At 41.1% G+C, this 24,995-nt stretch overlaps 1 protein-coding gene across 1 annotated transcript in view; it reads left to right on the forward strand.

Moving 5' to 3' along the window:
* Nucleotides 1-24,995, forward strand: part of BAIAP3 (BAI1 associated protein 3) — a 599,530-nt gene that overhangs the window by 329,386 nt on the left and 245,149 nt on the right. Inside the window, exons 4-6 of the mRNA XM_082260275.1 lie at nt 4,177-4,263; nt 8,938-9,045; nt 20,535-20,594. Of these exons, the coding sequence (XP_082116401.1) occupies nt 4,177-4,263; nt 8,938-9,045; nt 20,535-20,594 (255 nt within the window). The remainder of the gene's footprint in view (nt 1-4,176; nt 4,264-8,937; nt 9,046-20,534; nt 20,595-24,995) is intronic.

The following is a 24,995-nucleotide window of genomic DNA, read 5'->3' on the forward strand; positions in this document are numbered from 1 at the left end:
AAGGTTCATAGATGTATGTTGAGCTCAAGCCAAAATGTATCCTTTGCTTTATGGTCAGAACCTCTGTTCTGGGTTGGGGTTCCTGTTGGGACATTCCTCCTCACTTCCTGTCCCAATGATGTAGCAATGAATCAAAATAAATCTTAAAGCAGAGGAGCAAAGACACGTGGCCACTCACTAAAACTAGAGGAAAGGTGGTTTAACCTTAAAATACGCAGGGGCTTCTTCACTGTAAGAGCAGGAATTCTCTTCCACAAACCGTCGTATCAGCAAGGAGCATCGATAGTTTCAAAAAACTATTAGATGGGCACCTTAAAGACCACAACATAGAGGGGTATACAATGTACGGTTAACAGCAAACACACACACACATCAAAGGTTGAACTGGATGGACTGATGTCTTTTTTCAACCCTTACTAACTATGTAACTATGTAAAGCGGAGTTCCACCCTGAAAAACATTTTTTTGATAAAAATACCCCCAGGACAGTCAGGGCTAGTGCTATTCAGCAACGATAGCCTCTGAGAACTGTCCCCTGTTTCACCCACCTTTTAGAAGAAATACTTACCTTGGAAATGTCTTGTGCAGCGCTGCCATCTCAGGTGTGGGCAGCTGAAGCAGGAGCGTCCTCTTCAGTTTCGTCTTCAGTGACGTCGGAGTCCCAGAATGCCCTGCACCGGCCCTGCTCCTCACTTCCGGTGCAGGCGCATCATCCCTGCACAGCTTCTGGGCATGACGCGCCTGCACCGGAAGTGATGAGCAGGGCCGGTGCAGGCACATTGACTCCTGGGAGCGATGACGCTCTTCTCCCAGGAGTCAATGCAAGCAGGAAGAGACGGCGCGGGCCGCGGCTGCAGAGGGAGGAAAAGGAAGGAAGGTAAGTATATTTTCTTTAAAAACAAGTTAAGTAATAAAAAAAAAATTAAATTATCTAATTCTTTTTCAGTTAAAAAAAAGCAAGCGGATGGTGCAAAGTTGTTTTTGAGACCGAAACTCCGCTTTAAAGTCAGATGATGTACTTGACTGTTAAGTCTGTCACCAGAAAAGATGTCTACATTCGTAGACTCCCTGTCCTGGTGCCAGCTATCAAAGAGAAATGTATCCTCACAACTGTAAACAGGACAGGAAGTGAGGGAAAACCTCCCCAGTGAGGTAACACAAGAAGCAGAGGCTTTTACTCTTCCTTACGCTTCTCCGCATTAAAAAAAGGCTGGAGATCAACTTTTTTTTTTTTTTTACTTCTCTTTATTAATTTTATTAAAGGCTGTTACAGAACAGAGCATTCCCTGGCTCAAATCATACAAAACCTACAGAACATAGAAACAGACATTCAAAAACAAGAACTATTAAGTCGAGCACTCGCCAGTGGTCGACCAACTTGCTCAATATCAACCAAGTCAACAAAGAAGGGCAATGTCATAGGAGGATTAGTGTCTCTTACAATAAAACCTGGGAAATACAGTGCCTTGCGAAAGTATTCGGCCCCCTTGAACTTTGCGACCTTTTGCCACATTTCAGGCTTCAAACATAAAGATATAAAACTGTAATTTTTTGTGAAGAATCAACAAGTGGAACACAATCATGAAGTGGAACGAAATTTATTGGATATTTCAAACTTTGTTAACAAATAAAAAGCTGAAAAATTGGGCGTGCAAAATTATTCAGCCCCTTTACTTTCAGTGCAGCAAACTCTCTCCAGAAGTTCAGTGAGGATCTCTGAATGATCCAATGTTGACCTAAATGTCTAATGATGATAAATAGAATCCACCTTTGTGTAATCAAGTCTCCGTATAAATGCACCTGCACTGTGATAGACTCAGAGGTCCGTTTAAAGCGCAGAGAGCATCATGAAGAACAAGGAACACACCAGGCAGGCCCGAGATACTGTTGTGGAGAAGTTTAAAGCCGGATTTGGATACAAAAAGATTTTTCAAGCTTTAAACATCCCAAGGAGCACTGTGCAAGCGATAATATTGAAATGGAAGGAGTATCAGACCACTGCAAATCTACGAAAACCTGGCCGTCCCTCTAAACTTTCAGCTCATACAAGGAGAAGACTGATCAGAGATGCAGCCAAGAGGCCCATGATCACTCTGGATGAACTGCAGAGGTCTACAGCTGAGGTGGGAGACTCTGTCCATAGGACAACAATCAGTCGTATACTGCACAAATCTGGCCTTTATGGAAGAGTGGCAAGAAGAAAGCCATTTCCTAAAGATATCCATAAAAAGTGTAGTTTAAAGTTTGCCACAAGCCACCTGGGAGACACACCAAACATGTGGAAGAAGGTGCTCTGGCCATATGAAACCAAGATCAAACTTTTTGGCAACAATGCAAAACTTTATGTTTGGCGTAAAAGCAACACAGATCATCACCCTGAACACACCATCCCCACTGTCAAACATGGTGGTGGCAGCATCATGGTTTGGGCCTGCTTTTCTTCAGCAGGGACAGGGAAGATGGTTAAAATTGATGGGAAGATGGATGGAGCCAAATACAGGAGCATTCTGGAAGAAAACCTGATGGAGTCTGCAAAAGACCTGAGACTGGGATGGAGATTTGTCTTCCAACAAGACAATGATCCAAAACATAAAGCAAAATCTACAATGGAATGGTTCACAAATAAACATATCCAGGTATTAGAATGGCCAAGTCAAAGTCCAGACCTGAATTCAATCGAGAATCTGTGGAAAGAACTGAAAACTGCTGTTCACAAACACTCTCCATCCAACCTCACTGAGCTCGAGCTGTTTTGCAAGGAGGAATGGGCAAAAATTTCAGTCTCTTGATGTGTAAAACTGATAGAGACATACCCCAAGCGACTTAAAGCTGTAATCGCAGCAAAAGGTGGCGCTACAAAGTATTAACTTAAGGGGGCTGAATAATTTTGCACGCCCAATTTTTCAGTTTTTTATTTGTTAAAAAAGTTTGAAATATCAAATAAATTTTGTTCCACTTCATGATTGTGTCCCACTTGTTGTTGATTCTTCACAAAAAATTACAGTTTTATATCTTTGTTTGAAGCCTGAAACGTGGCAAAAGGTTGCAAAGTTCAAGGGGGGCGAATACTTTCGCAAGGCACTGTATATAAGGATAAACTAGTGAATATAATACCAATAAAATTGTATCTTCTCTGACAAGTATAACCAAAGCACAATACTAGGTGGTTTCCGGTCATCAAGGAAGCTGAACATAAATAAAGATGGGAGTCTTTACAGACATATGGGAGTCACTTACAGACAAATCAAGTAGTGGTATAAGAAGAATCAATCATATATTCCAATTTTTATTAAATGTCTTGGGACAACCTTAGGAGAGATATGCACTTTTGTATAGGGTAATTACTGAGTTTTCTAGAGATTTCCAATATTCTAAGAAAGGGGCTACAGTTGCCTTCCATTTGAGCACTATCGACTTCCTGGCATAAAATAATATAAGAGACCCATCAAGGTTCTTACCGCTCTGGAATGAGCCAAGGCCTCTACTAGGCCCAAAATGCACACATAAATCTGGCATGTAACTCGTATGGTGGGAGATCAACTTTAAAGCCTCCAACTCATTAAAGATATCATTCAATACAGTTATTTACGTGATTTGTAAATCCTGTATGGTGTACAGTTGCTCCTACACTATCCGATCACAGGCTAGGGTATCCTTGGAAATGTTTTCTCACTTTCTGTCAATAGAGAAAAGACAAAGTGAAGATAAAAAAGCTGAAAGAGGATCTATCCCCTCTCCAGTTCACTAAGCATACATTTATTGCTGCCTGTCTCCCCATTGGAGAGGTTATTCTTACCTCCTGTCCTGAAGCCCACAAAGGAAGTGAGGCGAAAATGGCCTTCTGCCTATAGTACATTGCTCTGATTTCTGGATAACGCCAGTAATTCACACTTTGGTCATTTTGTTACCTTGAACTTCACTTTTATTTTAAAAATACTTTTTAAATACATATGTTTAGGAATTTTTCATTTTCCAGTTGGTTTATGTGCACAAAAAAATTAAAGCATTGTCTTCTGACTTTTTCAACTATTGATACTAATTTTATCAAACAGTAATTTATACAAAGTTGTGAGTAATGGGGTTTACTTCACTAGAGCAGATGGTCACAAGGAAAAAAATAAGTTATTGCCAACTTATGGAAGACATTCTTCTGTGTTGTTTTTTTTTTCTTTCTAGGGTGTTTTAAATAACAGCATCCCTCCTCCATATGAGAATACGGGGGAACACAGAGCAACTGAAAAACTGACACTTTCCAAAAGAGAGGTAATTATATTTTATGTCTATTCAGTAAAGTTTGCAATAAAATGATTGCACTCCAGGCAGGAAAATAGGGTTTTAGTCATTAAACAGTTTTAGAGTACAACCAAGTACTTCTGTTATGGATGGATACAGGTGACGAGATTCACAACAAGTCCTCTTCTAACCTGCTCTGTCATCTTAGCCATTATTTAAAGACCAGCTGCCCCTTAAGAATATTTTTTTGAGAATAAATAAATAGCCCTGGCCAGATAGGAACATAAAAGCCACCTCTCGCTTTCATGCAGCACTAAACCTCTTCTAGGCTGAATGATGCCCAACCTCATTTAGGCTACTTCCTGTGAGCCCAAAGCATCATTGGCCCACTGGGGGTATGTCATCAGGTCATTATGAACTCATACGAAAATGATGCAGAAAGCAGTGTCGTGTCATTTAGTGTAAGACCTACCCACTTCTGCAGGAGGAGACAACCAGACAGAAGCTACCCCCTGGAAAAATGTATATATATGAAACATTTTAAAAAAATTAAAGAGGGATGGGGGTGTGTCAACCTGGAGGTGCTCAAACCCGTATCTGAACACCATTGATATCAAAAGTATGGGGACTTCTATGGGGTTCAGCCACCATTTTGCTATGGAATCTGCTGTGATCAGAAAGATTGGCAGCAGTCCTCTCCTCAAGCCACCATTTTGGCAGTGGCCATAACAGAGCCATTAGGCTCTTTTTGTATGTTTCTAAAACTAGAGGTGGGCCTTTATAGGAAAACAAAGGGTCACTTTCAAAATAGCCATTGGAAAAGAGGACTGCTGCCGATCTTTCTGATTGCAGCAGTCCCCATAGCAGTAAGATTATATAACACTTAAGAGTACTCGGACCTATCTAATAATGTATTATATATGGTTTTAATTTTTTTAACCCATTTGAGCCGTGGATCCCCACCCCAAAGGGGTTCAGCGGGCCAAGACGGGGGTCAAGGACCCTGTACCATTATTTTTTAGAACCCCCTCATCTGCTAAGGTTAAGGTTAGAAAACCAATATGGCGATGAATTTCACCACATGATACTATTACCCAGACATGGGAGTAAGTCACACATGTGCAAGTCACAAGCAAGTCTCAAGTCTTAACCTTCAAGTTTCAAGCAAGTCCCAAGTTACTGTGGCAAAAAGCAAGCAAGTCAAGTCGAGTCCCTGCTAGAAGTCAAGCAAGTCAAGTCAAGTCATTTATTTTGGTCAAGTCACAAATCAAGTCAAAATACTGATCTACCCCAATTTTCACCTTTAAATCAGTTAAAAGTCAGTGGTCAGGAAAGGTTTTGTTTTATTTTCAACATTAATAAAACTTCTTAGTGCTTTTTTCTTGGCATATTAAAGAAACACTTTGGATGCCCAAACAGCTCAAAATCCTTCGTCCGGTCATGTTTCAACATCACAGTCACTAAAAACATGTTAAGTATTTCCATTGTTAAACAGCTAGTGTACTAAAAATCAGAACACATTGAGGTGTTTTAAGTGACTGCGGTTTTAGAAACATAACAGGCACATTATTTTGCTTTAACACACCTTGAGAAATTGCAAATATTTAATAACCTAAAAAAGTAAAGTCATTTCGAGTCATATGTCTCAAGTCAATGTCAAGTCTCAAGTCATAAATACCAAGTCAAAGTCAAGTCGAGTCTTTTATTAATTTTAGTTAAGCAAGTCTCAAGTCCTTAAACTGGTGACTTAAGTCTGACTTAAGTCAAGTCATGTGACTCAAGTCCCCCACCTCTGCTATTACCCCCACCTGCTTTTTGGAGCACATGAAGGTGGGGAAGAGGCCCTTGTACCTTAACTTTGGGCCAAGGGTACTTTGCACTGCACGCTCACTGCTTTCTATTTCCCGGCCACCCAGGCTTCGTGCTTGGATAAGGTCTGGTTGGAATATTAAGGGAAATTTATCTCGCCATTTTTTTTCTTTTTTAAATTACTACATTCCCTGAACAGCTCTGGAGGGCTTTCTATTTTATTTTGGTTACAACACATTGGCAAATTATCAATAGCAAATTAAAAACCAGCCCTGTTCTTAATAATTTAACATAAATCTAATGTAAATAGACCCCCCCTGTCTTTGGCGGCATTTGTTATTATATTTGCAAAAATACCACAGGCACTGGCACTGATGCTGGGAATGTTTGACCATTCTTCCAGAAGCGCACTGTTGTTGGACAAGAAGGCCTGGCTCACAGTCTCCGCTCTATTTCATTCTGTCGGGTTGACATCAGGACTGTGCAGGCCAGTCAAGTTCCTCCACCCCAAACTCGCTCATCCATGTCTTAATGGACCTTGCTTTGTGCACTTGTCCAAATCATTTGGTGGGGGTGGGGGTTATGGTGTGGGGGTTGTTTTTCAGGGGTTGGGCTTGGCCCCTTAGTTCCAGTATAGAGAACTCTTAAGACATCAGCATACCAAGACATTTTGGACAATTTCATGCCCCCAACTTTGCGGCAACAGTTTGGGTTGGCCCCTTCCTGTTCCAACATGACTGCGCACCAGTGCACAAAGAAAGGTCCATAAAGACATGGATGAGCGAGTTTAGGGTGGAGGAACTTGACTGGCCTGCAAAGAGCCCTGACCACAACCTAATAGAACACCTTTGGGATAAATTTGAACGGAGACTGTGAGTCAGGCCTTCTGGTCCACATCAGTGCCTGACCTAACAAATGCGCTTCTGGAAGAATGGTCAAACATTCCCGTATACACACTCCGAAATCTTGTGGACAACTTTCCCAGAAGAATTAAAGATGTTATAGCTGCAAAGGGTGGGACAACTCAATATTGAACCCTATGGACTAAGGCTGGAATTCCATTAAAGAGGAAGTAAACCCTCCTCAGGAAGTTGTACCTATAGGTAAGCCTATGATAAGGCTTACCTATAGGTACTGTAAATATCTCCTAAACATGTACGGTTTAGGAGATATTTACCTTTAATGCAGCCAGTGACGTCACTGGCGCATGCGCTCTGAAGGAACGGCTGATCGTGCCGTTCCTTCAGAGCCCCGTGCCGTGACCGTCGGCTCCTGCGCGCGTGCGCAGGAGTGACGTCACCGCGGCTCCGGCCAATCCGATGGCCGGATGCCGCGATCCCGGAAGACGGGCGACTGAACATGTCGCTCGTCATACAGGTAAGAGAGCGGCACGGCGGGGGCTCGTTCTAAGGTAAGTATTTCATAATGAGCTAGTATGCGATGCATACTAGCTCATTATGTCTTTCTCTTGCAGGTTGTAAAAGAAAAAAAATTTTTTACAACCTCTTTAAGTTCATGTGCGTCTAAAGTCAGGTGTTCTAATAGTTTTGGTAATATAGTGTATGTGTAAAAATAAAGGTATTTTTTATTTACTTAGATGAAAATGTATAGTAGTTTAGAGAATATCTTCATTTCTTTTTTTCTTTATGCCCAAGGCTGAAAAAAATGATAAACATTTTTTTTTTTGTAGTCAGGTTAAAATAAAATATAGCTTTTGAATATTTTGTATTTTTATGTGCAGTCCGCAGGTAGAGCCCTATTCTCATTTTCAAACAATCGACTATCCATCCTTTTCTTTTTGATGAAAGAACCCGGTTGTTCAGCAGCTCTAGTTGAAATTTTTCCACATACAAGTGAACAGGTCAGAGCAGCAAATTGTCCTTTTCCTTCCTGCTGTTTATAGGCCACCAAAGTTTCAATTACAGACAAACAGGCAAACGGCTTCCACTGTGCTCTCTCTCAACCAGTATTGCCCAGTGTGTCTATTTGTAGAATAGATATAAACACTAATCAAAACTTTTACAGACCTATAAACTTTCAAAACAAAGAAATAAAATTGACCCAAATGTATTATAGTTTCTCTGTAAAGTGGAAGCTGTGCTCAAAATGGAAAGCAAAAGAGGACAAAGGACTTTTCACCAGGGTTGCCTCTTAGCTTCCTGCAGCTGACCTTATCATCGTTTAGTCTTTGCTATGACTGTTTAGAGATGCCCATCCTTGGTGGAGGAGCAGGATTTTGCTTTCTCATGTCAGAACATCCCCTGATGACTAATGATCTGATTTTTGGTGGGGTACGAAAACAGCAGGAGAGGAGAATGGAACAGAGATCCACAGAATGGATGAAGCTGAAGCAGGAGTATAATTGTACTACAAGTCCTCATTTATGGCTTTCTCACCAGTGAGCCGCCTAAATTTCACATTGCAGGTATACAGAATGAGGCTCAAGGCAAAGGAAGGCTTTAGCAGACATATGCCAGGTAGTGCAGTGTTACGTATATTTCAGGAGGAATTCAATGCAGCATTTTCAGGATATTAAATAACACTAAAAGTAATTATGCAATGCGACATGTTATGCTTTTACTCCTGATTTTGATTCACAATGTTCTCTGTTTATCTTTTTTGTAACTGACTTGCTCTATGTTCATCTTTTTTGTATCTGACTTTACTGTATTTTTCTTTTCTGCACACCTTAATAAAAAATTTTATTGCAAAAAAAAAAAACACTAAAAAGTAAAAGTCTGCGCTCGTCACCTGACTATGATCTATCCAAGCTAGCTAGCACTTAAATAAATGACACAATAAAACTATCTGTTTTTCTACATAAGATAACAAATCTTCACTTTTTGAGTTCAGGCCAATAATAAATGTTTTTTCCTAATTTTTTTTTTTTTTTAGTTGGAACTGCTATATGAAGAAATCATATACACACTTGTGTACATGGCTGGTATTGTGTCCTCTGAACACATTGCCAATGAAGAGGAACTTTTCTATTACCTTCAGAGGGTACGTTACCTTTATTCTTTAAATGTTTCATGTGATCTTTTCATAAAGGATACAGACAGCTAATTGTATTGCAAGCTACGTGGCCAGTGTTGTAGATCAGCACCACAGACAGCTACCCCACTCCCTGGCTAACATACAGGCAGTTTCACTTTTGCTTTCAATATTTTTTTGTTTGTTTTTTTGTGTTTTTTTTTGGCTTTCCTTTTTGTTGGCTTTTAGACCCCGTTCAGACAGGGGCGACGCGACTTGCTGGGGCGACCTGTGAAGTCGCGGTGTACAGCTTGCACCGCGACCTCGGCGCGACATGCACGGACTTCATATCATCAAAGTCAATGCAGGTCGCCTCCAGGTCGCCCCAAAGTAGTACAGGACCCTTTTTCTAAGTCGGAGAGACTTGTGTCGCTACTATTAGAACGGGTCCTGTGCTAATCAATGGCAGGCGACCCACCGCGACTTGTCAGGCGACCAAGTCGCCTGACCAGTCGCGCTAGTGTGAATGGTGTCTTAAATTCACTGATTTTACTGATGGAGTTGGGTTTGTTTAAGGCTACGTTCACATGTGGGCGTAGTGGATCGCGGGCAGAATCGCGGTGATCCGGAAATCACGGGCATCGCACAGACGTCCCGCGATTTGCAATGGTACCCCAAGCGCTGTGCGATGTTGCCGCGATTTCCCTCTGCCAAATCGCGGTAACATTGCGCAAATAGACTCGCGGGACGCATGGCGCCCAAAATAGGTACAAGAGCTTCTTTTGTGCTTCATGCCTCCTGCGATTCTGTTTGCACGATGTTACCGCGATTCGGCAGGTGGAAATCGCGGCAATATCGCACAGCTTTTGGGGTGCCATTGCAAATCACGAGCATCGCGCAGGCGTCCCGCGATTTGCAATGATTTCCGGATCACGGGCAGAATCGCGGTGATTCTGCCCGCAATCCGCTACGCCCACATGTGAATGTAGCCTAAAGGAGAAGTTTGGAGTATAGAAAAAACATATATATAGTCAGGTCCATAAATATTGGGACATCAACACAGTTCTAATCTTTTTGGTCCTATACACCACCACAATGGATTTCAAATGAAACATACAAGATGTGCTTTAACTGCAGACTTTCAGCTTTAATTTGAGGGCATTTACATCCAAATCAGGTGAACGGTGTAGGAATTACAACAGTTTGTATATGTGCCTCCCACTTTTTAAGGGACCAAAATAATGGGACAGATTAACAATCATAAATCAAACTTTCACTTTTTAAAACTTGTGTTGCAAATCCTTTGCAGTCAATTACAGCCTGAAGTCTGGAACACATAGACATCACCAGACGCTGGGTTTCATCCCTGGTGATGCTCTGCCAGGCCTCTACTGCAACTGTCTTCAGTTCCTGCTTGTTCTTGGGGCATTTTCCCTTCAGTTTTGTCTTCAGCAAGTAAAATGCATGCTCAGTCAGATTCAGGTCAGGTGGATGACTTGGCCATTGCAAAACATTCCACTTCTTTCCCTTAAAAAACTCTTTGGTTGCTTTCGCAGTATGCTTCAGGTCATTGTCTGTCTACACTGTGAAGCACCGTCCAATGAGTTCTGAAGCATTTGGCTGAATATGAGCAGATAATATTGCCCGAAACACATCAGAATTTATCCTGCTGTTTTTGTCAGCAGTCACATCATCAATAAATACAAGAGAACCAGTTCCATTGGCAGCCATACATGCCCACGCCATGACAATACCACCACCATGCTTCACTGATGAGGTGGTATGCTTTGGATCATGAGCAGTTCCTTTCCTTCTCCATACTCTTCTCTTCCCATCATTCTGGTACAAGTTGATCTTGGTCTCATCTGTCCATAGGATGTTGTTCCAGAACTGTGAAGGCTTTTTTAGATGTTATTTGGCAAACTCTAATCTGGCCTTCCTGTTTTTGAGGCTCACCAATGGTTTATATCTTGTGGTGAACCCTCTGTATTCACTCTGGTGAAGTCTTCTCTTGATTGTTGACTTTGACACACATACACCTACCTCCCAGAGAGTGTTCTTGATCTGGCCAACTTTTGTGAAGGGTGTTTTCTTCACCAGGAAAAGAATTCTTTGATCATCCACCACAATTGTTTTCTGTGGTCTTCTGGGTCTTTTGGTGTTGCTGAGGTCACCGGTGCATTCTTTCTTTTTAAGGATGTTCCAAACAGTTGATTTGGCCACACCTAATGTTTTTGCTATCTCTCTGATGGGTTTGTTTTGTTTTCAACCTAATGATGGCTTGCTTCACTGATAGTGACAGCTCCTTGTATCTCATATTGAGAGTTGACAGCAACAGATTCCAAATGCAAATAGCACACTTGAAATTAACTCTGGACCTTTTATCTGCTCTTTGTAAATAGGATAATGAGAGAATAACACACACCTGGCTATGGAACAGCTGAGCAGCCAATTCTCCCATTACTTTTGATCCCTTAAAAATGGGAGGCACATATACAAACTGTTTTAATTCCTACACCTTTCACCTGATTGGGATATAAATACCCTCAAATTAAAGCTGAAAGTCTGCAGTTAAAGCACATCTTGTTTCATTTCAAATCCATTGTGGTGGTGTATAGAACCAAAAAGATTAGAATTGTGTCAATGTCCCAATATTTATAGACCTGACTGTACATCCTTACCTCAATGTTGCAACATCAGTGTGATTCTGCATCTGTCCTACACCAACTCTCACACCAAGAACTAAGCGATCTCATGACCACTTATCAATCAGGTCTCAGTCTTCTCAGAGTGGAGAGCAGTGACTTTCAGTTACCAATCCCTGCTCTGCCTCTCCCTTGCTCACTGGAGCACCAGGCTGGAGAAGGAGCGGGTGCAGTTGGCTTCGGCTCTCAGCCTCATGCTGAGAGTCAGAGCCAGCTGTCAATCAGGCATCTGGATGGATCCCGACAATATGGTCAGGTTCCTTCCAGAGTCAGGAACCGCTCTGTGACATCTGACAGGAGGCTTTAGCTCATTCTGGGGCACAGAAGAGCAAAAGCAGGTACATTCTTGTTATCCAGAAGAGAAGTATGGCCAAAAAAGCTTTGCCCTACTTCTATTTTAAAGCCCAAGGACACCTTTTTCAAATATCCTGTCTAACATTTTTCTGTACATTTTTTTATATTCTCTGTTGTACTCAAAGCAGGACTGAAGGCATTTTTTCTTTAATTGTGGATAGATTAAGGGAGGGTTATAACCCCTGTTGGGCTTTTTGCCATCTTTAAAAGTGACATGTGTAAGGGCACTGATATAAATAGTAAAATAGCTGGTATATAAATTGCTAAAAACACTTGAAATAGCTATTCATATAAAAATACAACTATAAATAAAGGTGATAAAGTGCATGTGCTGAACAGTGCTACATAAAAATACATTATAAAAATAGTAATAAAATTAATAATATAAAATTATGAAACTAATGAAGGTGCAATTGTGTGACACTAGTAGTCAAAAATTGTGACTCAATAGTGACAAAACGTGAATCACTCAAATGTGATATTTTAAAGTGCAAAATGTGCTCTTATGAACAATAGTAGAGTCCATATAGTGATTGTAAAGGTGGACAAGAAGTATCTTGTAGGTGAACTAAGATCATCCAGTGTACTCAATAAGTGATCCAGTGAGCAGAAAGTGGATAATATATATGCGCGCACCAGAAAGAAGTGGGTCTCACAGACCCTGCATGCATTAGATAATGGGTAAATCACTCATAATCCTCCTCCATCAATCACTTTCAATGGGTAGTATGGTATGAAATTCACAAGGCTTCAGGGGATAGTATACCCCACTTATCTCTCAACAATAATACTCCAGAAACCAATATGGGATCTCTAAACAGAAGTCTCAATGGAGGGATACAGACTGCCAGGACCCCTTCGCAATATTGCATGTGGGTCAAACGCACTTAGTCCGGTGTGGGTCTTTTCTTTTCCTTTGAGACTAGTCTTGTGGACTCCAATACCCAATCTTTCCTCAATAGGCCAAAGAATGTGGGACCATAGGAGGGAAAAACTCAAGATAGTGTAATCCCGTTTCATAAGCTTTATTAAATAATGCAGAAAAAAACTCACATTTCAGGAGTGATAACAAGCCTTCAGTGAAGATACAATCTCCTATGCAGAAAGGACTTCTGGACTTGCGGTAACTGCATGGGTTGCGCTGGTCCCGGCTAGCGTTCCACCGAGACCGGAAGTGACGTAAGCTTCAAACGTGAGCCGGAAATTGCGTCTACGTGTTTCCCCCTCCTCCAGGGCATTATCAAAGACGTCCATCTTTGTACCACTGGGGAGATCTCCCTTCACTTCCTGTCATCCCTGGGGTCAGAACTAGTGTCCCCTTTGCATATTACTCCGTTGTCTAATGAGTAGCCGCCGGCTGGTTATGTGGGAACTCAATAGTTGTAAAATGTGCCACGTCCTAGTTATGCTGTAATATTAACCACTTGCCGACTGCTCACAGTATATTTACTGCGGCAGTCAGCCCCTCACAGGCAGAGCGACGTAGGTCTACGTTGCTAGCCTGTGAGGGTCTCAGGAGCGAGCGCGCGCCGCCGAAGGCGCTCTCCCGCTCCCGCGCGGTCACGGACCCCCCCGCGCGCGTGACCAGCGGACCCGATCGTCCGCCGGTCACTCGCGATCGTCGGTGGAGAGGGAGAAAGGCAGGCGGCTAATGTCAACAAGCCACCTGTCATTCTCCCCGGGGTATGAATGATGCTCTTTGTGGGGAAAAAAGGACGCCAAATTCGTTTAGGTACAGCATCGCACGACCGCGCAATTGTCCGTTAAAGTCACACAGTGCCGAATCGCAAAATAGGCCCTGGTCAGGAAGGGGGTAAAATCTTCCGGGGCTTAAGTGGTTAAGGTTACCAGGAATTATGGATTTTATAGGGACAAAAACACAAATATATGAAAGATTACAAACTGACTTTATTGATACATCATTAAAACACTGAACTCAGTGAAAAAGTTTAAAAAGCACCCTCTATAAAGCAAGATATCTATTAATTACAGTTTCTAAGACTTCCGGCTCTGAATAGCATATCCTTCAAAAGCTCAGTACAATACATGTCAAAATCATAGTGAAATGGTGGGTAATAATCACTCTACGCTATAATTAGCCGTACGGGCCATCCAAGGTCCTTTACTTAACTGCTACAAAGGCATCCTAGTTTGGAACTATTACAATGTAGGGACCCTTGTGTGTCAAAACAGTGCGACGTAAGCAGCTTAAGCTGGTAAGGAAAAGTCAACCTCAGTATAACCGTGTGTCCTTAGAATGCCATCTCAAGAGAGGCGCTTACAGTGTAATTGCACTTCTCAGTTGGACAATTTATTATTGTTACTAGGTCCTATTAGGACTACTATGATATGATAATTAAGTTGATGATATATCTTTATTGGTGAACGATAGGCCGTATATACTGTGCCAATGTTATTCTAGCTACAGATCCATCTGATCTTTCATGCTTTCAAGTGAATCAGCACCCAAGAAAGCTCCTAAGAAGCGGCTTTCCACGAAACCCGTTGAGCTGAGCTATTAATTGAAGAAACCGTTCCTTCAGCACTATTCAGAGCCTGAAGGCTTAGAAACTGGAATTAATAGATGTCTTGCCTTTTTGAGGGTGCTTTTTAGACTTTAATGATGTATCAATAAAGTTGGTTTGTCATTTTTCATATTATTGTGCCAATAAAGTCCATGATTCCTGGTAACCCTTTTATAGTGTTTCTTTGGAAGATTTCCCCTCTGTTACTGTTCTGAAGACAGCCCCAAATTTGGGATTTTCTTTCATTTTCAGTGATAACAGTCAACATTAAATGTAGGAGAGTGACTATCCCTAATGGGGGCACAGATGATAGTTATACTAGTTATACTTTAAAAGAAATATGTAAACAGATAAAATATCAGACTGTCATAGCTGAACCCTTCACAGAATGCTAGTTTCCTGGCTATCCTACTGATCCAGTGGCTTCAATAATAATGTCACAAGTCAACAGTCAGGTAATAGGAAAGATGAAGCCGCTCAGGTGTGTCAGTCCGACCTGGTGCTGGTAAGACCCGCCCTTCCGGATAAATGCAAAAGAAATTGTTGGAACCGCACCCAGGTAGATGAAAACAATTGAAGTACTTTATTCTTTAAATCAAAATATGAACAGACAGTGCACGGAACAGGTAATCCAGGTTAACGCGTTTCACGGCGCACACAGCCGCTTACTCATAACCGTGCGCCGTGAAACGCGTTAACCTGGATTACCTGTTCCGTGCACTGTCTGTTCATATTTTGATTTAAAGAATAAAGTACTTCAATTGTTTTCATCTACCTGGGTGCGGTTCCAACAATTTCTTTTACAAGTCAACAGTCAACAAGTATTGAGTTCAGGAGTTTTGATATGACTTGCTATATCCTTGTTCTGCGGCTTGGTACGTATTGATTCGTACATGATTCTGCTCCTATAATCTTCAGTAGTACTCCCTAAAGAGACACATACAGTTGTTGAATACATACATTAGATGAAAGTCCCATTCCTTCCAAGCAATAATCTGATGTTGGTATGTCAACCCTTTGACAGGCACATAAAACTATTTTCAGGGACAAAGCAGTTAGACAAGTTAGAAAATCTGAAATTTGAATCTGAAATCTGAATTTGATTACTATCTTCTGCTGTAAAAAAGTGACCATAAGCGTTGCAATCTGATTGTACGATATCTTTTAAATTTCTTTTAAAACCTTATGATATAAGGACAAGCATAAATAATCCATTCAGTTTGTATCCAGTGTGCTGGCCCTTCAATTTTCAAATAGATGGCGGTAGAGCTAAAGGAGATTGTAGAATCAGATTGTATACTGAATGGCCAGCTTAAAGCCGAACTAAGGCCAAAAATAACTACCTTTGTTCCAACGTTCTGATGCCCATGAGGTCCCTCCCTGGCATCTTCATCCCGCTTTCTTCTGAGTTCTGGTCTTGAACTCAGCGCACTCACTTTTGTTGCCAGCGGTTTAGACATTAATGGCTGTGTGTTGAATTATTTTGCGCGGACAGCAAATTTACACTGTTATACAAGCTGTACACTCACTACTTTACATTGTAGCAAAGTGTCATTTCTTCAGTGTTGTCACATGAAAAGATATAATAAAATATTTACAAAAATGTAAGGGGTGTACTCACTTTTGTGAGATACTGTGTATCTATATATATATATATATAGTGCCTTGCGAAAGTATTCGGCCCTCTTGAACTTTTTGACCTTTTGCCACATTTCAGGCTTCAAACATTAAGATATAAAACTGTAATTTTTTGTGAAGAATCAACAACAAGTGGGACACAATCATGAAGTGGAACGAAATTTATTGGATATTTCAAACTTTGTTAACAAATAAATGAACAATTGGGTGCGTGCAAAATTATTCAGCCCCTTTACTTTCAGTGCAGCAAACTCTCTCCAGAAGTTCAGTGAGGATCTCTGAATGATCCAATGTTGACCTAAATGACTAATGATGATAAATAGAATCCACCTGTGTGTAATCAAGTCTCCGTATAAATGCACCTGCACTGTGATAGTCTCAGAGGTCCGTTTAAAGCGCAGAGAGCATCATGAAGAACAAGGAACACACTAGGCAGGTCCGAGATACTGTTGTGGAGAAGTTTAAAGCCAAATTTGGATACAAAAAGATTTCCCAAGCTTTAAACATCACAAGGAGCACTGTGCAAGCGATTATATTGAAATGGAAGGAGTATCAGACCACTGCAAATCTACGAAGAACTGGCCGTCCCTCTAAACTTTAAGCTCATACAAGGAGAAGATTGATCAGAGATGCAGCCAAGATCTACAGCTGAGGTGGGAGACTCTGTCCATAGGACAACAATCAGTCGTATGCTGCACAAATCTGGCCTTTATGGAAGAGTGGCAAGAAGAAAGCCATTTCTTAAAGATATCCATAAAAAGTGTCGTTTAAAGTTTGCCACAAGCCACCTGGGAGACACACCAAACATGTGGAAGAAGGTGCTCTGGTCAGATGAAACCAAAATCGAACTTTTTGGCAACAATGCAAAACGTTATGTTTGGCGTAAAAACAACACAACTCATCACCCTGAACACACTATCCCCACTGTCAAACATGGTGATGGCAGCATCATGGTTTGGGCCTGCTTTTCTTCAGCAGGGACAGGTAAGATGGCTAAAATTGATGGCAAGATGGATGGAGCCAAATACAGGACCATTCTGGAAGAAAACCTGATGGAGTCTGCAAAAGACCTGAGACTGGGACGGAGATTTGTCTTCCAACAAGACAATGATCCAAAACATAAAGCAAAATCTACAATGGAATGGTTCACAAATAAACATATCCAGGTGTTAGAATGGGCAAGTCAAAGTCCAGACCTGAATCCAATCGAGAATCTGTGGAAAGAACTGATAACTGCTGTTCACAAACGCTCTCCATCCAGCCTCACTGGGCTCGAGCTGTTTTGCAAGGAGGAATGGGCAAAAATTTCAGTCTCTCGGTGTGCAAAACTAATAGAGACATACCCCAAGCGACTTACAACTGTAATCGCAGCAAAAGGTGGCGCTACAAAGTATTAACTTAAGGGGGCTGAATAATTTTGCACGCCCAATTTTTCAGTTTTTTATTTGTTAAAAAAGTTTGAAATATCCAATAAATTTCGTTCCACTTCAGGATTGTGTCCCACTTGTTGTTGATTCTTCACAAAAAATTACAGTTTTATATCTTTATGTTTGAAGCCTGAAATGTGGCAAAAGGTCGAAAAGTTCAAGGGGGCCGAATACTTTCGCAAGGCAATGTATATATATATATGTATATATATATATATATATATATATATATATATATATATATATATATGTATATTCTGGGAGAAGGGACTTCTTCCCCTAGGCACTGGAAACCCACAGAACACCAATGTCTGAACCGCAAGAATTGAACATAATTTTGCAATTCACTTGGTTTAGGATTCACGATCAGTATTCTGCAGTCTGTCAGTGTACACATACCATAGTGATTTACCTGTGTTCCTCTTCATTTCCTTTTAGTAAATTTGTCCCAGTGCATTGATGTAATATGCAGATGTGTAATGTAAAATGTGTGTTTTCTCACAACAAAGGTATTATCTTTCTCTTGTGTATCTGATGTGCCACAGGACTAATATGTTTTATTAGCAAACATAGTACATTTGGGAGATTGGCACATATTGAATCATTGCAGGAGAAACATAAGCTACTGTCTTTCAATAAATGTTTCATATACAAACACTAAGCACATTTTCAGCTGAATTTTTTTTTATCATTATCCTCAAAATATTAGCATCGTATTAAAAAAAAAAAAAAAAGGAGCTGTCTACTAAGCTTCAAAAAATAGCTATAAAATATAGCCAAATTTCAGCTTTACAAATGCAACAATCTGAATGCTAATCATATGGCATTGTATGTAATGTGGTTTACACAAAATGGGAAGATGTCACTGTTATGCTGTATCTGCTTTTCTTCGTTTTTTCAAATCATTAAAACTGGTAGATAATGATTTGTATTTACAGTTATTACTGTGTTTTGTGCTTATTTAATATTTTGTTTTCAGTAATTACCCAGTGACAAATCTGTTTTCACACTCATAATTATCCAGTTAGGGCTCTTTCACACGGAGCGGACCGCATTGCGATCCGCTCCGGCACTTTTTTTTTTTTTTTTAACGGAGCGGATGACACTTGTATCATCCCATCCGTTTGGATATACGGACATAATGTATGTCTATAGGCATTGCGGATATCAGCGGATGACACCGCCGACATCCGATTTTGCATCCTTTCCGTTTTTTCAACGGAACGAAAATAGGGTTCTGTTCCATTCCAAAAAACGGAACAGAACTGAAAGGAAGAAAATCGGATGTCAGCGGATGGTCATCCGCTGACATCCGCAATGCCATTGACATACATTATGTCCGTATATCACCCGCAAAAAATAGGATGATTTACGGACATACAGAACGCCCGTGTGAAAGGGCCCTAAAGCAGCAAAGTGAACTGTGCAGTTTAGCCCTAAATTTGTTTACAGTTCCTGGTTTTCCCCATTTCAAGGGACAAACTTTCTTGGCCGCTCAAGCCCCTTTCCCTTTTCCTTTTCTTTAGATTATATAAAAATCTATAAATGCATTACCTACCAAAATGTTTGTCCTTGCCTAAACCGATTTTAGATCAGTCTTTCTCAAGCAGGGTTCTGTGGTATCCTAGGGTTTCTGCTCAAGGTTGCTAGAGGTTCCTTGACTGAGGAGTCACTCTACAATATTTACATTTTAGTTTGGCAGATGCTGGCAAAAACCATTGCATCCCAAAGTTTGAACATTTTTTTGGACTCTCGTGATAAATACTCTTCAACCACCTTTTTTGCCAACTTGAGGTCATTATGAAGGGATCTCATTTTGTCTACTGGATTTTTTATTCCATTTCTCATTACTGAGAATGTAGCAGATGGGGTGAGACTAAACAGCCAGTAGATCTTTTGGTGGAGTCACCAGAAGTATAAGAAACAAGCCTGTGGGGGGTTCATATGCCATCTATCTAAACGCTACAGAACAGTCTGCATCATTAAAAACAGTCAGTGTTAAACAAAATCCTTTTGAAATTCTAGAGCAGCGTTTCTCAACCTTTTTTAAGTTGTGGCACCCTTTAACATTCTGCACAAACTCGAGGCACCCAGTTCTAAAATGTAAAAAAAAAACTAAACTAATAGTTTTACATATAGCAGCAACATTCATACACATGGGCCATCCAACATTAGAAGTGATTTATTCCTCCACAATTGCAAACTGGTACTGACTAGTATTCTAGTGTTTCTCTTCTCCTTCAGTGTCTCTTCTTCTATTTGCCAATGTGACCCCAGCGCTGATGGAGAGGGGAAGAGTAAACAAAGATGCTATGCAAGCACCCGTCATTCTCCCTATCAACCAGTAATGTAATTGGTTGTCAGGATGCCAGTGGCTTGACCTACATGGCGCTCAGAGTTGTAATACTGCAAAGTTAAAACCTGTGGCAATTTTTTGCAATTTATAGACATTTTGCCAAGGCACCCCTGAAGAACCCAGGAGGCACACCAGGGTGCCATCACCCTGGTTGAAAAAGGCTGTTCTAGAGTGTGAGCTTCCTAATATCATACAGTCTGTAAAAAAAGGCTTGTTTTAGAAGAAAGCCCACAAGTAGACATTGCACACAAAAGTATCACACATTTTGGATGATGACACAAAGCAGACTTGAGACAAAGGCAATTGGCTCTGAAAATGTCATCCTGTATTTACTGATCTGCTGCCTTCATAAGAACTGTCGACATGAAGGAAACAAATGGCAGCTTACAGTCAGCTGCACAGGATAATAGGACAGCCAACGTCTATCTCTTGGCTTTGTAGTATTTTTAGCTGTGTGATCTTGTGTTCCTGCATCTCTGATCCATACTGAAAAAAATTTTGTTTGTGTCTGCAGGTTTTTGGAATGAGTGAGAGCGACCATGATTCCATTCTGATACATGTTAAAGAGTCAAAGGTAAAGGACTTGTTCCATCAACCTTATATTACATCCAGAAACCTGATAATGCAGCAAACATTTGCAATAAATTGTAAATGCTTACTTGTAGAGTTTTTTCTTTCCATACACATTTGTTGTTGATTTGCAATGTGCTTCTGAATTTGCCATCAAATGTCATTACTTCAGGAAGAGCCAGTTCCCTAGCAAAGCACTCCTCCCAACCCTCTTGAAAATATCAGCCAAATATAATCTGCATCCTACCACATGTAAGCACTAATCAGGTATTCTGACAGCTGCCAGTTCGGTAGTCAGAATACAATAATCAGCAGGGCAGATTCGTTTTCCCTTGCTGTTTATTGTGAATGGAAGAATCTGTTGGATTTCTTTCATTCAGTCAGAAGACTGAACAAAATACATTTTTGAGTGTTTGGCCAGCTTTACAGCTATACCCCTCATCAGGTGCTTTCTCACATAGACTTGTATTGCAGAAAAAGAGGGTGGTGTCTACCAAGGTCTGTTATCGACTGCTGATTGCTGAGAGCATTGGGTTTAACTATTGGTGCCCATTGGACTTGATGGTCATATTTGGACCCTCTTCACAACTAATGTAACTGGAAGATGAAGGAAAAAGTATGAAAATGGGGATGGTTAGTGCAACCTATATCTGATGAAATATCTATTTCTGTGATTCAGTTGGTATTGTTGTAAGTGCTGCACCAAAGAAAAAAAAATAGAAAAGTGGAGCTAAGACTTCATAAAGAGCGCTTCCTAGAACATAAAAAGGTTTCATAAGACTTCATAATGGGATCTTGTGCTTGCTAGGAAACAAAATCAGCTGTTGACTACTTACGCCTCTGTGGGACAGTAGTGCTGAGATATCCCTCGAATATCTAGAGCCGTTAAGTGCTAAAACCACTACGGAGCCAACTTATTAAGTGACACTCCCCTGATGGTAACAATGTGAGAGTCTAGCATGAATTTATTTTTGTTGTTATGGTGTTTCATCAGGTCAGAGGTACAAACTATTATGAACGATATAACCATTAAAATCTAATCACCAGACTTTCATAGGACTGTAACCCTGTAGATTTTTTTTAACACACCGGTGCTCATTAACATGAAAATATTGAGACTGAAAAGAGTGAAATGATTCTGTATGGTTACATATCAAAATACCCGTCTTTACGATATGAAATCCAATACACTTGAAAAAACATAGCATTAGAGTGGCCTAAGGGTCCCAAATATAAAGCAATGATATGGCCTGGTTTAAAATTGGGGAAAAAAACACATTTCTAAAGCACAATGCTGCACTTTGCAAATGTGCATTGCACTCAAAGCAAATGAAGCATTATTCAAATGAATGAAATAACAAAAAAAAAAAACAAAGGAGCAAGGAGAACCTGGTCATGTGACCTGTCAGTGTCCAGCATTAGGGCCCATTGACACTAGTCGCATGCTAAAACACCCTGTTTTGTGGGCTGGTGTGAGGGGGCAGTGCCATGTACTGTTTCATTGCATACAATATTTTTTATGTTATTGAAAGTGTACAATGTTACACTCAAATTATTGCAGTACATTGCCATCCAATGTGCTGCAGAAAAATGCAGCAACATGCCTGTTTTTTTCCGAATCATACCTCACACCAGCATTATGGTATAAACAGGTCACATAGACAGGGTTGTTGTTAGAAATCATAGGACCCCGTACAGCCTACCTTACAGCAACCCCCCTCCCCAAATGTAAATGGTAAAATTATACACTGCTCAAAAAAATTAAAGGAACACTTTTTTTTATCAGGGTATAACATCAAGTCACTTAAACTCCTGGGATTCTGACCTGGTCAGTTAAGTAGCAGAGGGGGTTGTTAATCAGTTTCAGCTGCTTTGGTGGTAATTAAATTAACAACATGGGCATTAGATGGGCAACAATGAGACAACCTCCAAAACAGAATGGTTTTACAGGTGGAGGCCATTGACATTTTTTTTCCCTAGTCATCTTTTCTGACTGTTTGTTTTTTATTAGTTTTGTATTTGGCTAGGGTCAGTGTCAGGATACCTTGACCCTATAGAGGTAGCACAGGCATTCCAACTTCTCCATCATGGCACATCAATATGTGCCATTGCCAGAAGGTTTGCTGTGTCTCCCACCACAGTCTCAAGAGTATGGGGGAGATTCCAGGAGACAGGCAGTTACTATAGGAGAGCTGGACAGGGCCAAAAAAGGTCCTTAACCAATCAGCAGGACTGGTATCTGCTCCTTGTACAAGGAGGAACAGGATGAGCACTGCCAGAGCCCTAATGACCTCCAGCAGGCCACTAATGTGAATGTTCCTGACCAAACAATCAGAAACAGACTTCATGAGGGTGGCCTGAGGGCCCAATGTCCTCTAGTTGGCCATGTGCTCACTGGCACCGTGAAGCTCGATTGGCATTTGCCATTGAACACCAGAATTGGCAGGTCGGGATCTATAGCGCCCTGTGCTTTTCACAGATGAGTGCAGGTTCACCCTGAGCAAATGTGACAGACGTGAAAGGGTCTGGAGAAGCTGTGGAGAACCTTATGCTGCCTATAACATTGTTTACCTTGACCAGTTTGGTGGTGGGTCCGTGATGATCTGGGGAGGCATATTCATGGAGGGATGCACAGACCTTGACAGGCTAAAGTAGACAATGGCATCCTGACTGCCATTAGGTATTGGGATGATATCTTTGGACCTATTGTTAGACCCTACGCTGGTGCAGTGGGGCCTGGGTTCCTCCTGGTACACGACAATGCCCGGCCTCATGTGATGAGAGTATGCAGCCAGTTCCTGGAAGATAAGGGAATTGATACCATTAAATAAACCCCCACGCTCGTCTGACCTAAATCCAATAGAACACCTCTGGGACATGTTTTGGTCCATCTGACGCCACCAGGTTGCACCTCAGTTTGTTCAGGAGCTCAGTGATGCCCTGGTCCAGATCTGGGAGGAAATACCCCAGGACACCACCGTTGCCTCAAAAGGAGCATGTCCTGACATTGTCAGGCATGCATGCATGCAAGCACGTGGGGGGCAATACAAACTACTGAGGACAGTAACAACATTCTGAGTTTCTGCAATGAAATTTCAGCAAAATAGACAAGCTTGCTGCTTCATTTTTTTTCACTTTGATTTTTGGGGTGTCTTAGAATTCAGCCCTTTTTAGGTTGATAATTTTCATTTCCATCAAACGATCTGGAATCCTTTCGTTCCTTCACATTACCCATTACCAACACATTACCCAGTCCATATCAGTATAGATATCCAGCATGATATTTTTCCCCATTGAGATCTGATGTGTTTTAAAAGTGTTCCTTTAATTTTTTTAAGCAGTGTATTTTTGCTAAAAATACATTAATATCATTATTAGCGGACACAAAATACTTTACGGAATTCCTGGTAAATCTAAAAGATAAAACTGTATTGACGTTTGAACTGGCAACTACTGAAGAGGTTGCAAAAACTTTCTCAGATGCCCACCTAACCAATTGTCCCCTGGATCCTGTTCCCTCACAACTACTACAGTCACCCTCTTATTCTATCCTATGCTCCCTCACCCACATCTTCAATCTCTCCCTCTCTAGTGGCACATTCCCCTCCCCTCTAAAACATGCGCAGATCACTCCCACACTTAAAAAGCCCTCACTGGTCCCCACCAACATGAATCTTTACGGAATGTTGATGTTTACGGATAGTCTACAGATGGGTATGGTGCCAGCTGATTGGAAAAAATCCAACGTGCTACCAATTTTTAAAAAAGGGCAGAGATACATCCCGGGTAACTATACACCGGTCATCCTAACATCAGTGGTCAGCAAGATTTTGGAGGAGATGTTAAGGGACTATATACAAGACTTTAGTAATGAAAACGGTATTATTAGTAGTAATTAGCATGGATTCATGAAAAATCGTTCTTGCCAGACCAATCTATTAACCTTCTACGATGAAGTGAGTTGCCATCTAGATGAAGGAAGGCCTGTGGATGTGGTGTATCTGGACTTTGCAAAGGCATTTGACACAGTTCCCAACAAACGCTTACTGTACAAACTAAGGTACATGAGTATGGACCATAGGGTGAGTACCTGGATAGAGAACTAGCTCCAGGGGCAAGTCCAGAGGGTGGTGATAAATGGGGAGTACTCGGATTCGTCGGGTGTGGAAAGTGGGGTCCCCCAAGGATCAGTCCTCGGACCAATCCTGTTTAATTTATTCATAAACCTTCTAGAGGAGGGGATATCTAGCACAATCTCGGTATTTGCGGACGATACAAAGCTAAGCAGGGAAATAACGTCTATGCAGGATGTGTTAACCTTACAAGCAGACCTGAACAAAAAAATGGGGTGGGCAACTACATTGCAGATGAGGTTTAATTTTGAAAAATGTAAGGTAATACACTT

The sequence above is a fragment of the Pelophylax lessonae genome, assembly GCF_965119305.1.
Source record: "Pelophylax lessonae genome assembly, chromosome: 6".
Classification (NCBI taxonomy): domain Eukaryota; kingdom Metazoa; phylum Chordata; class Amphibia; order Anura; family Ranidae; genus Pelophylax; species Pelophylax lessonae.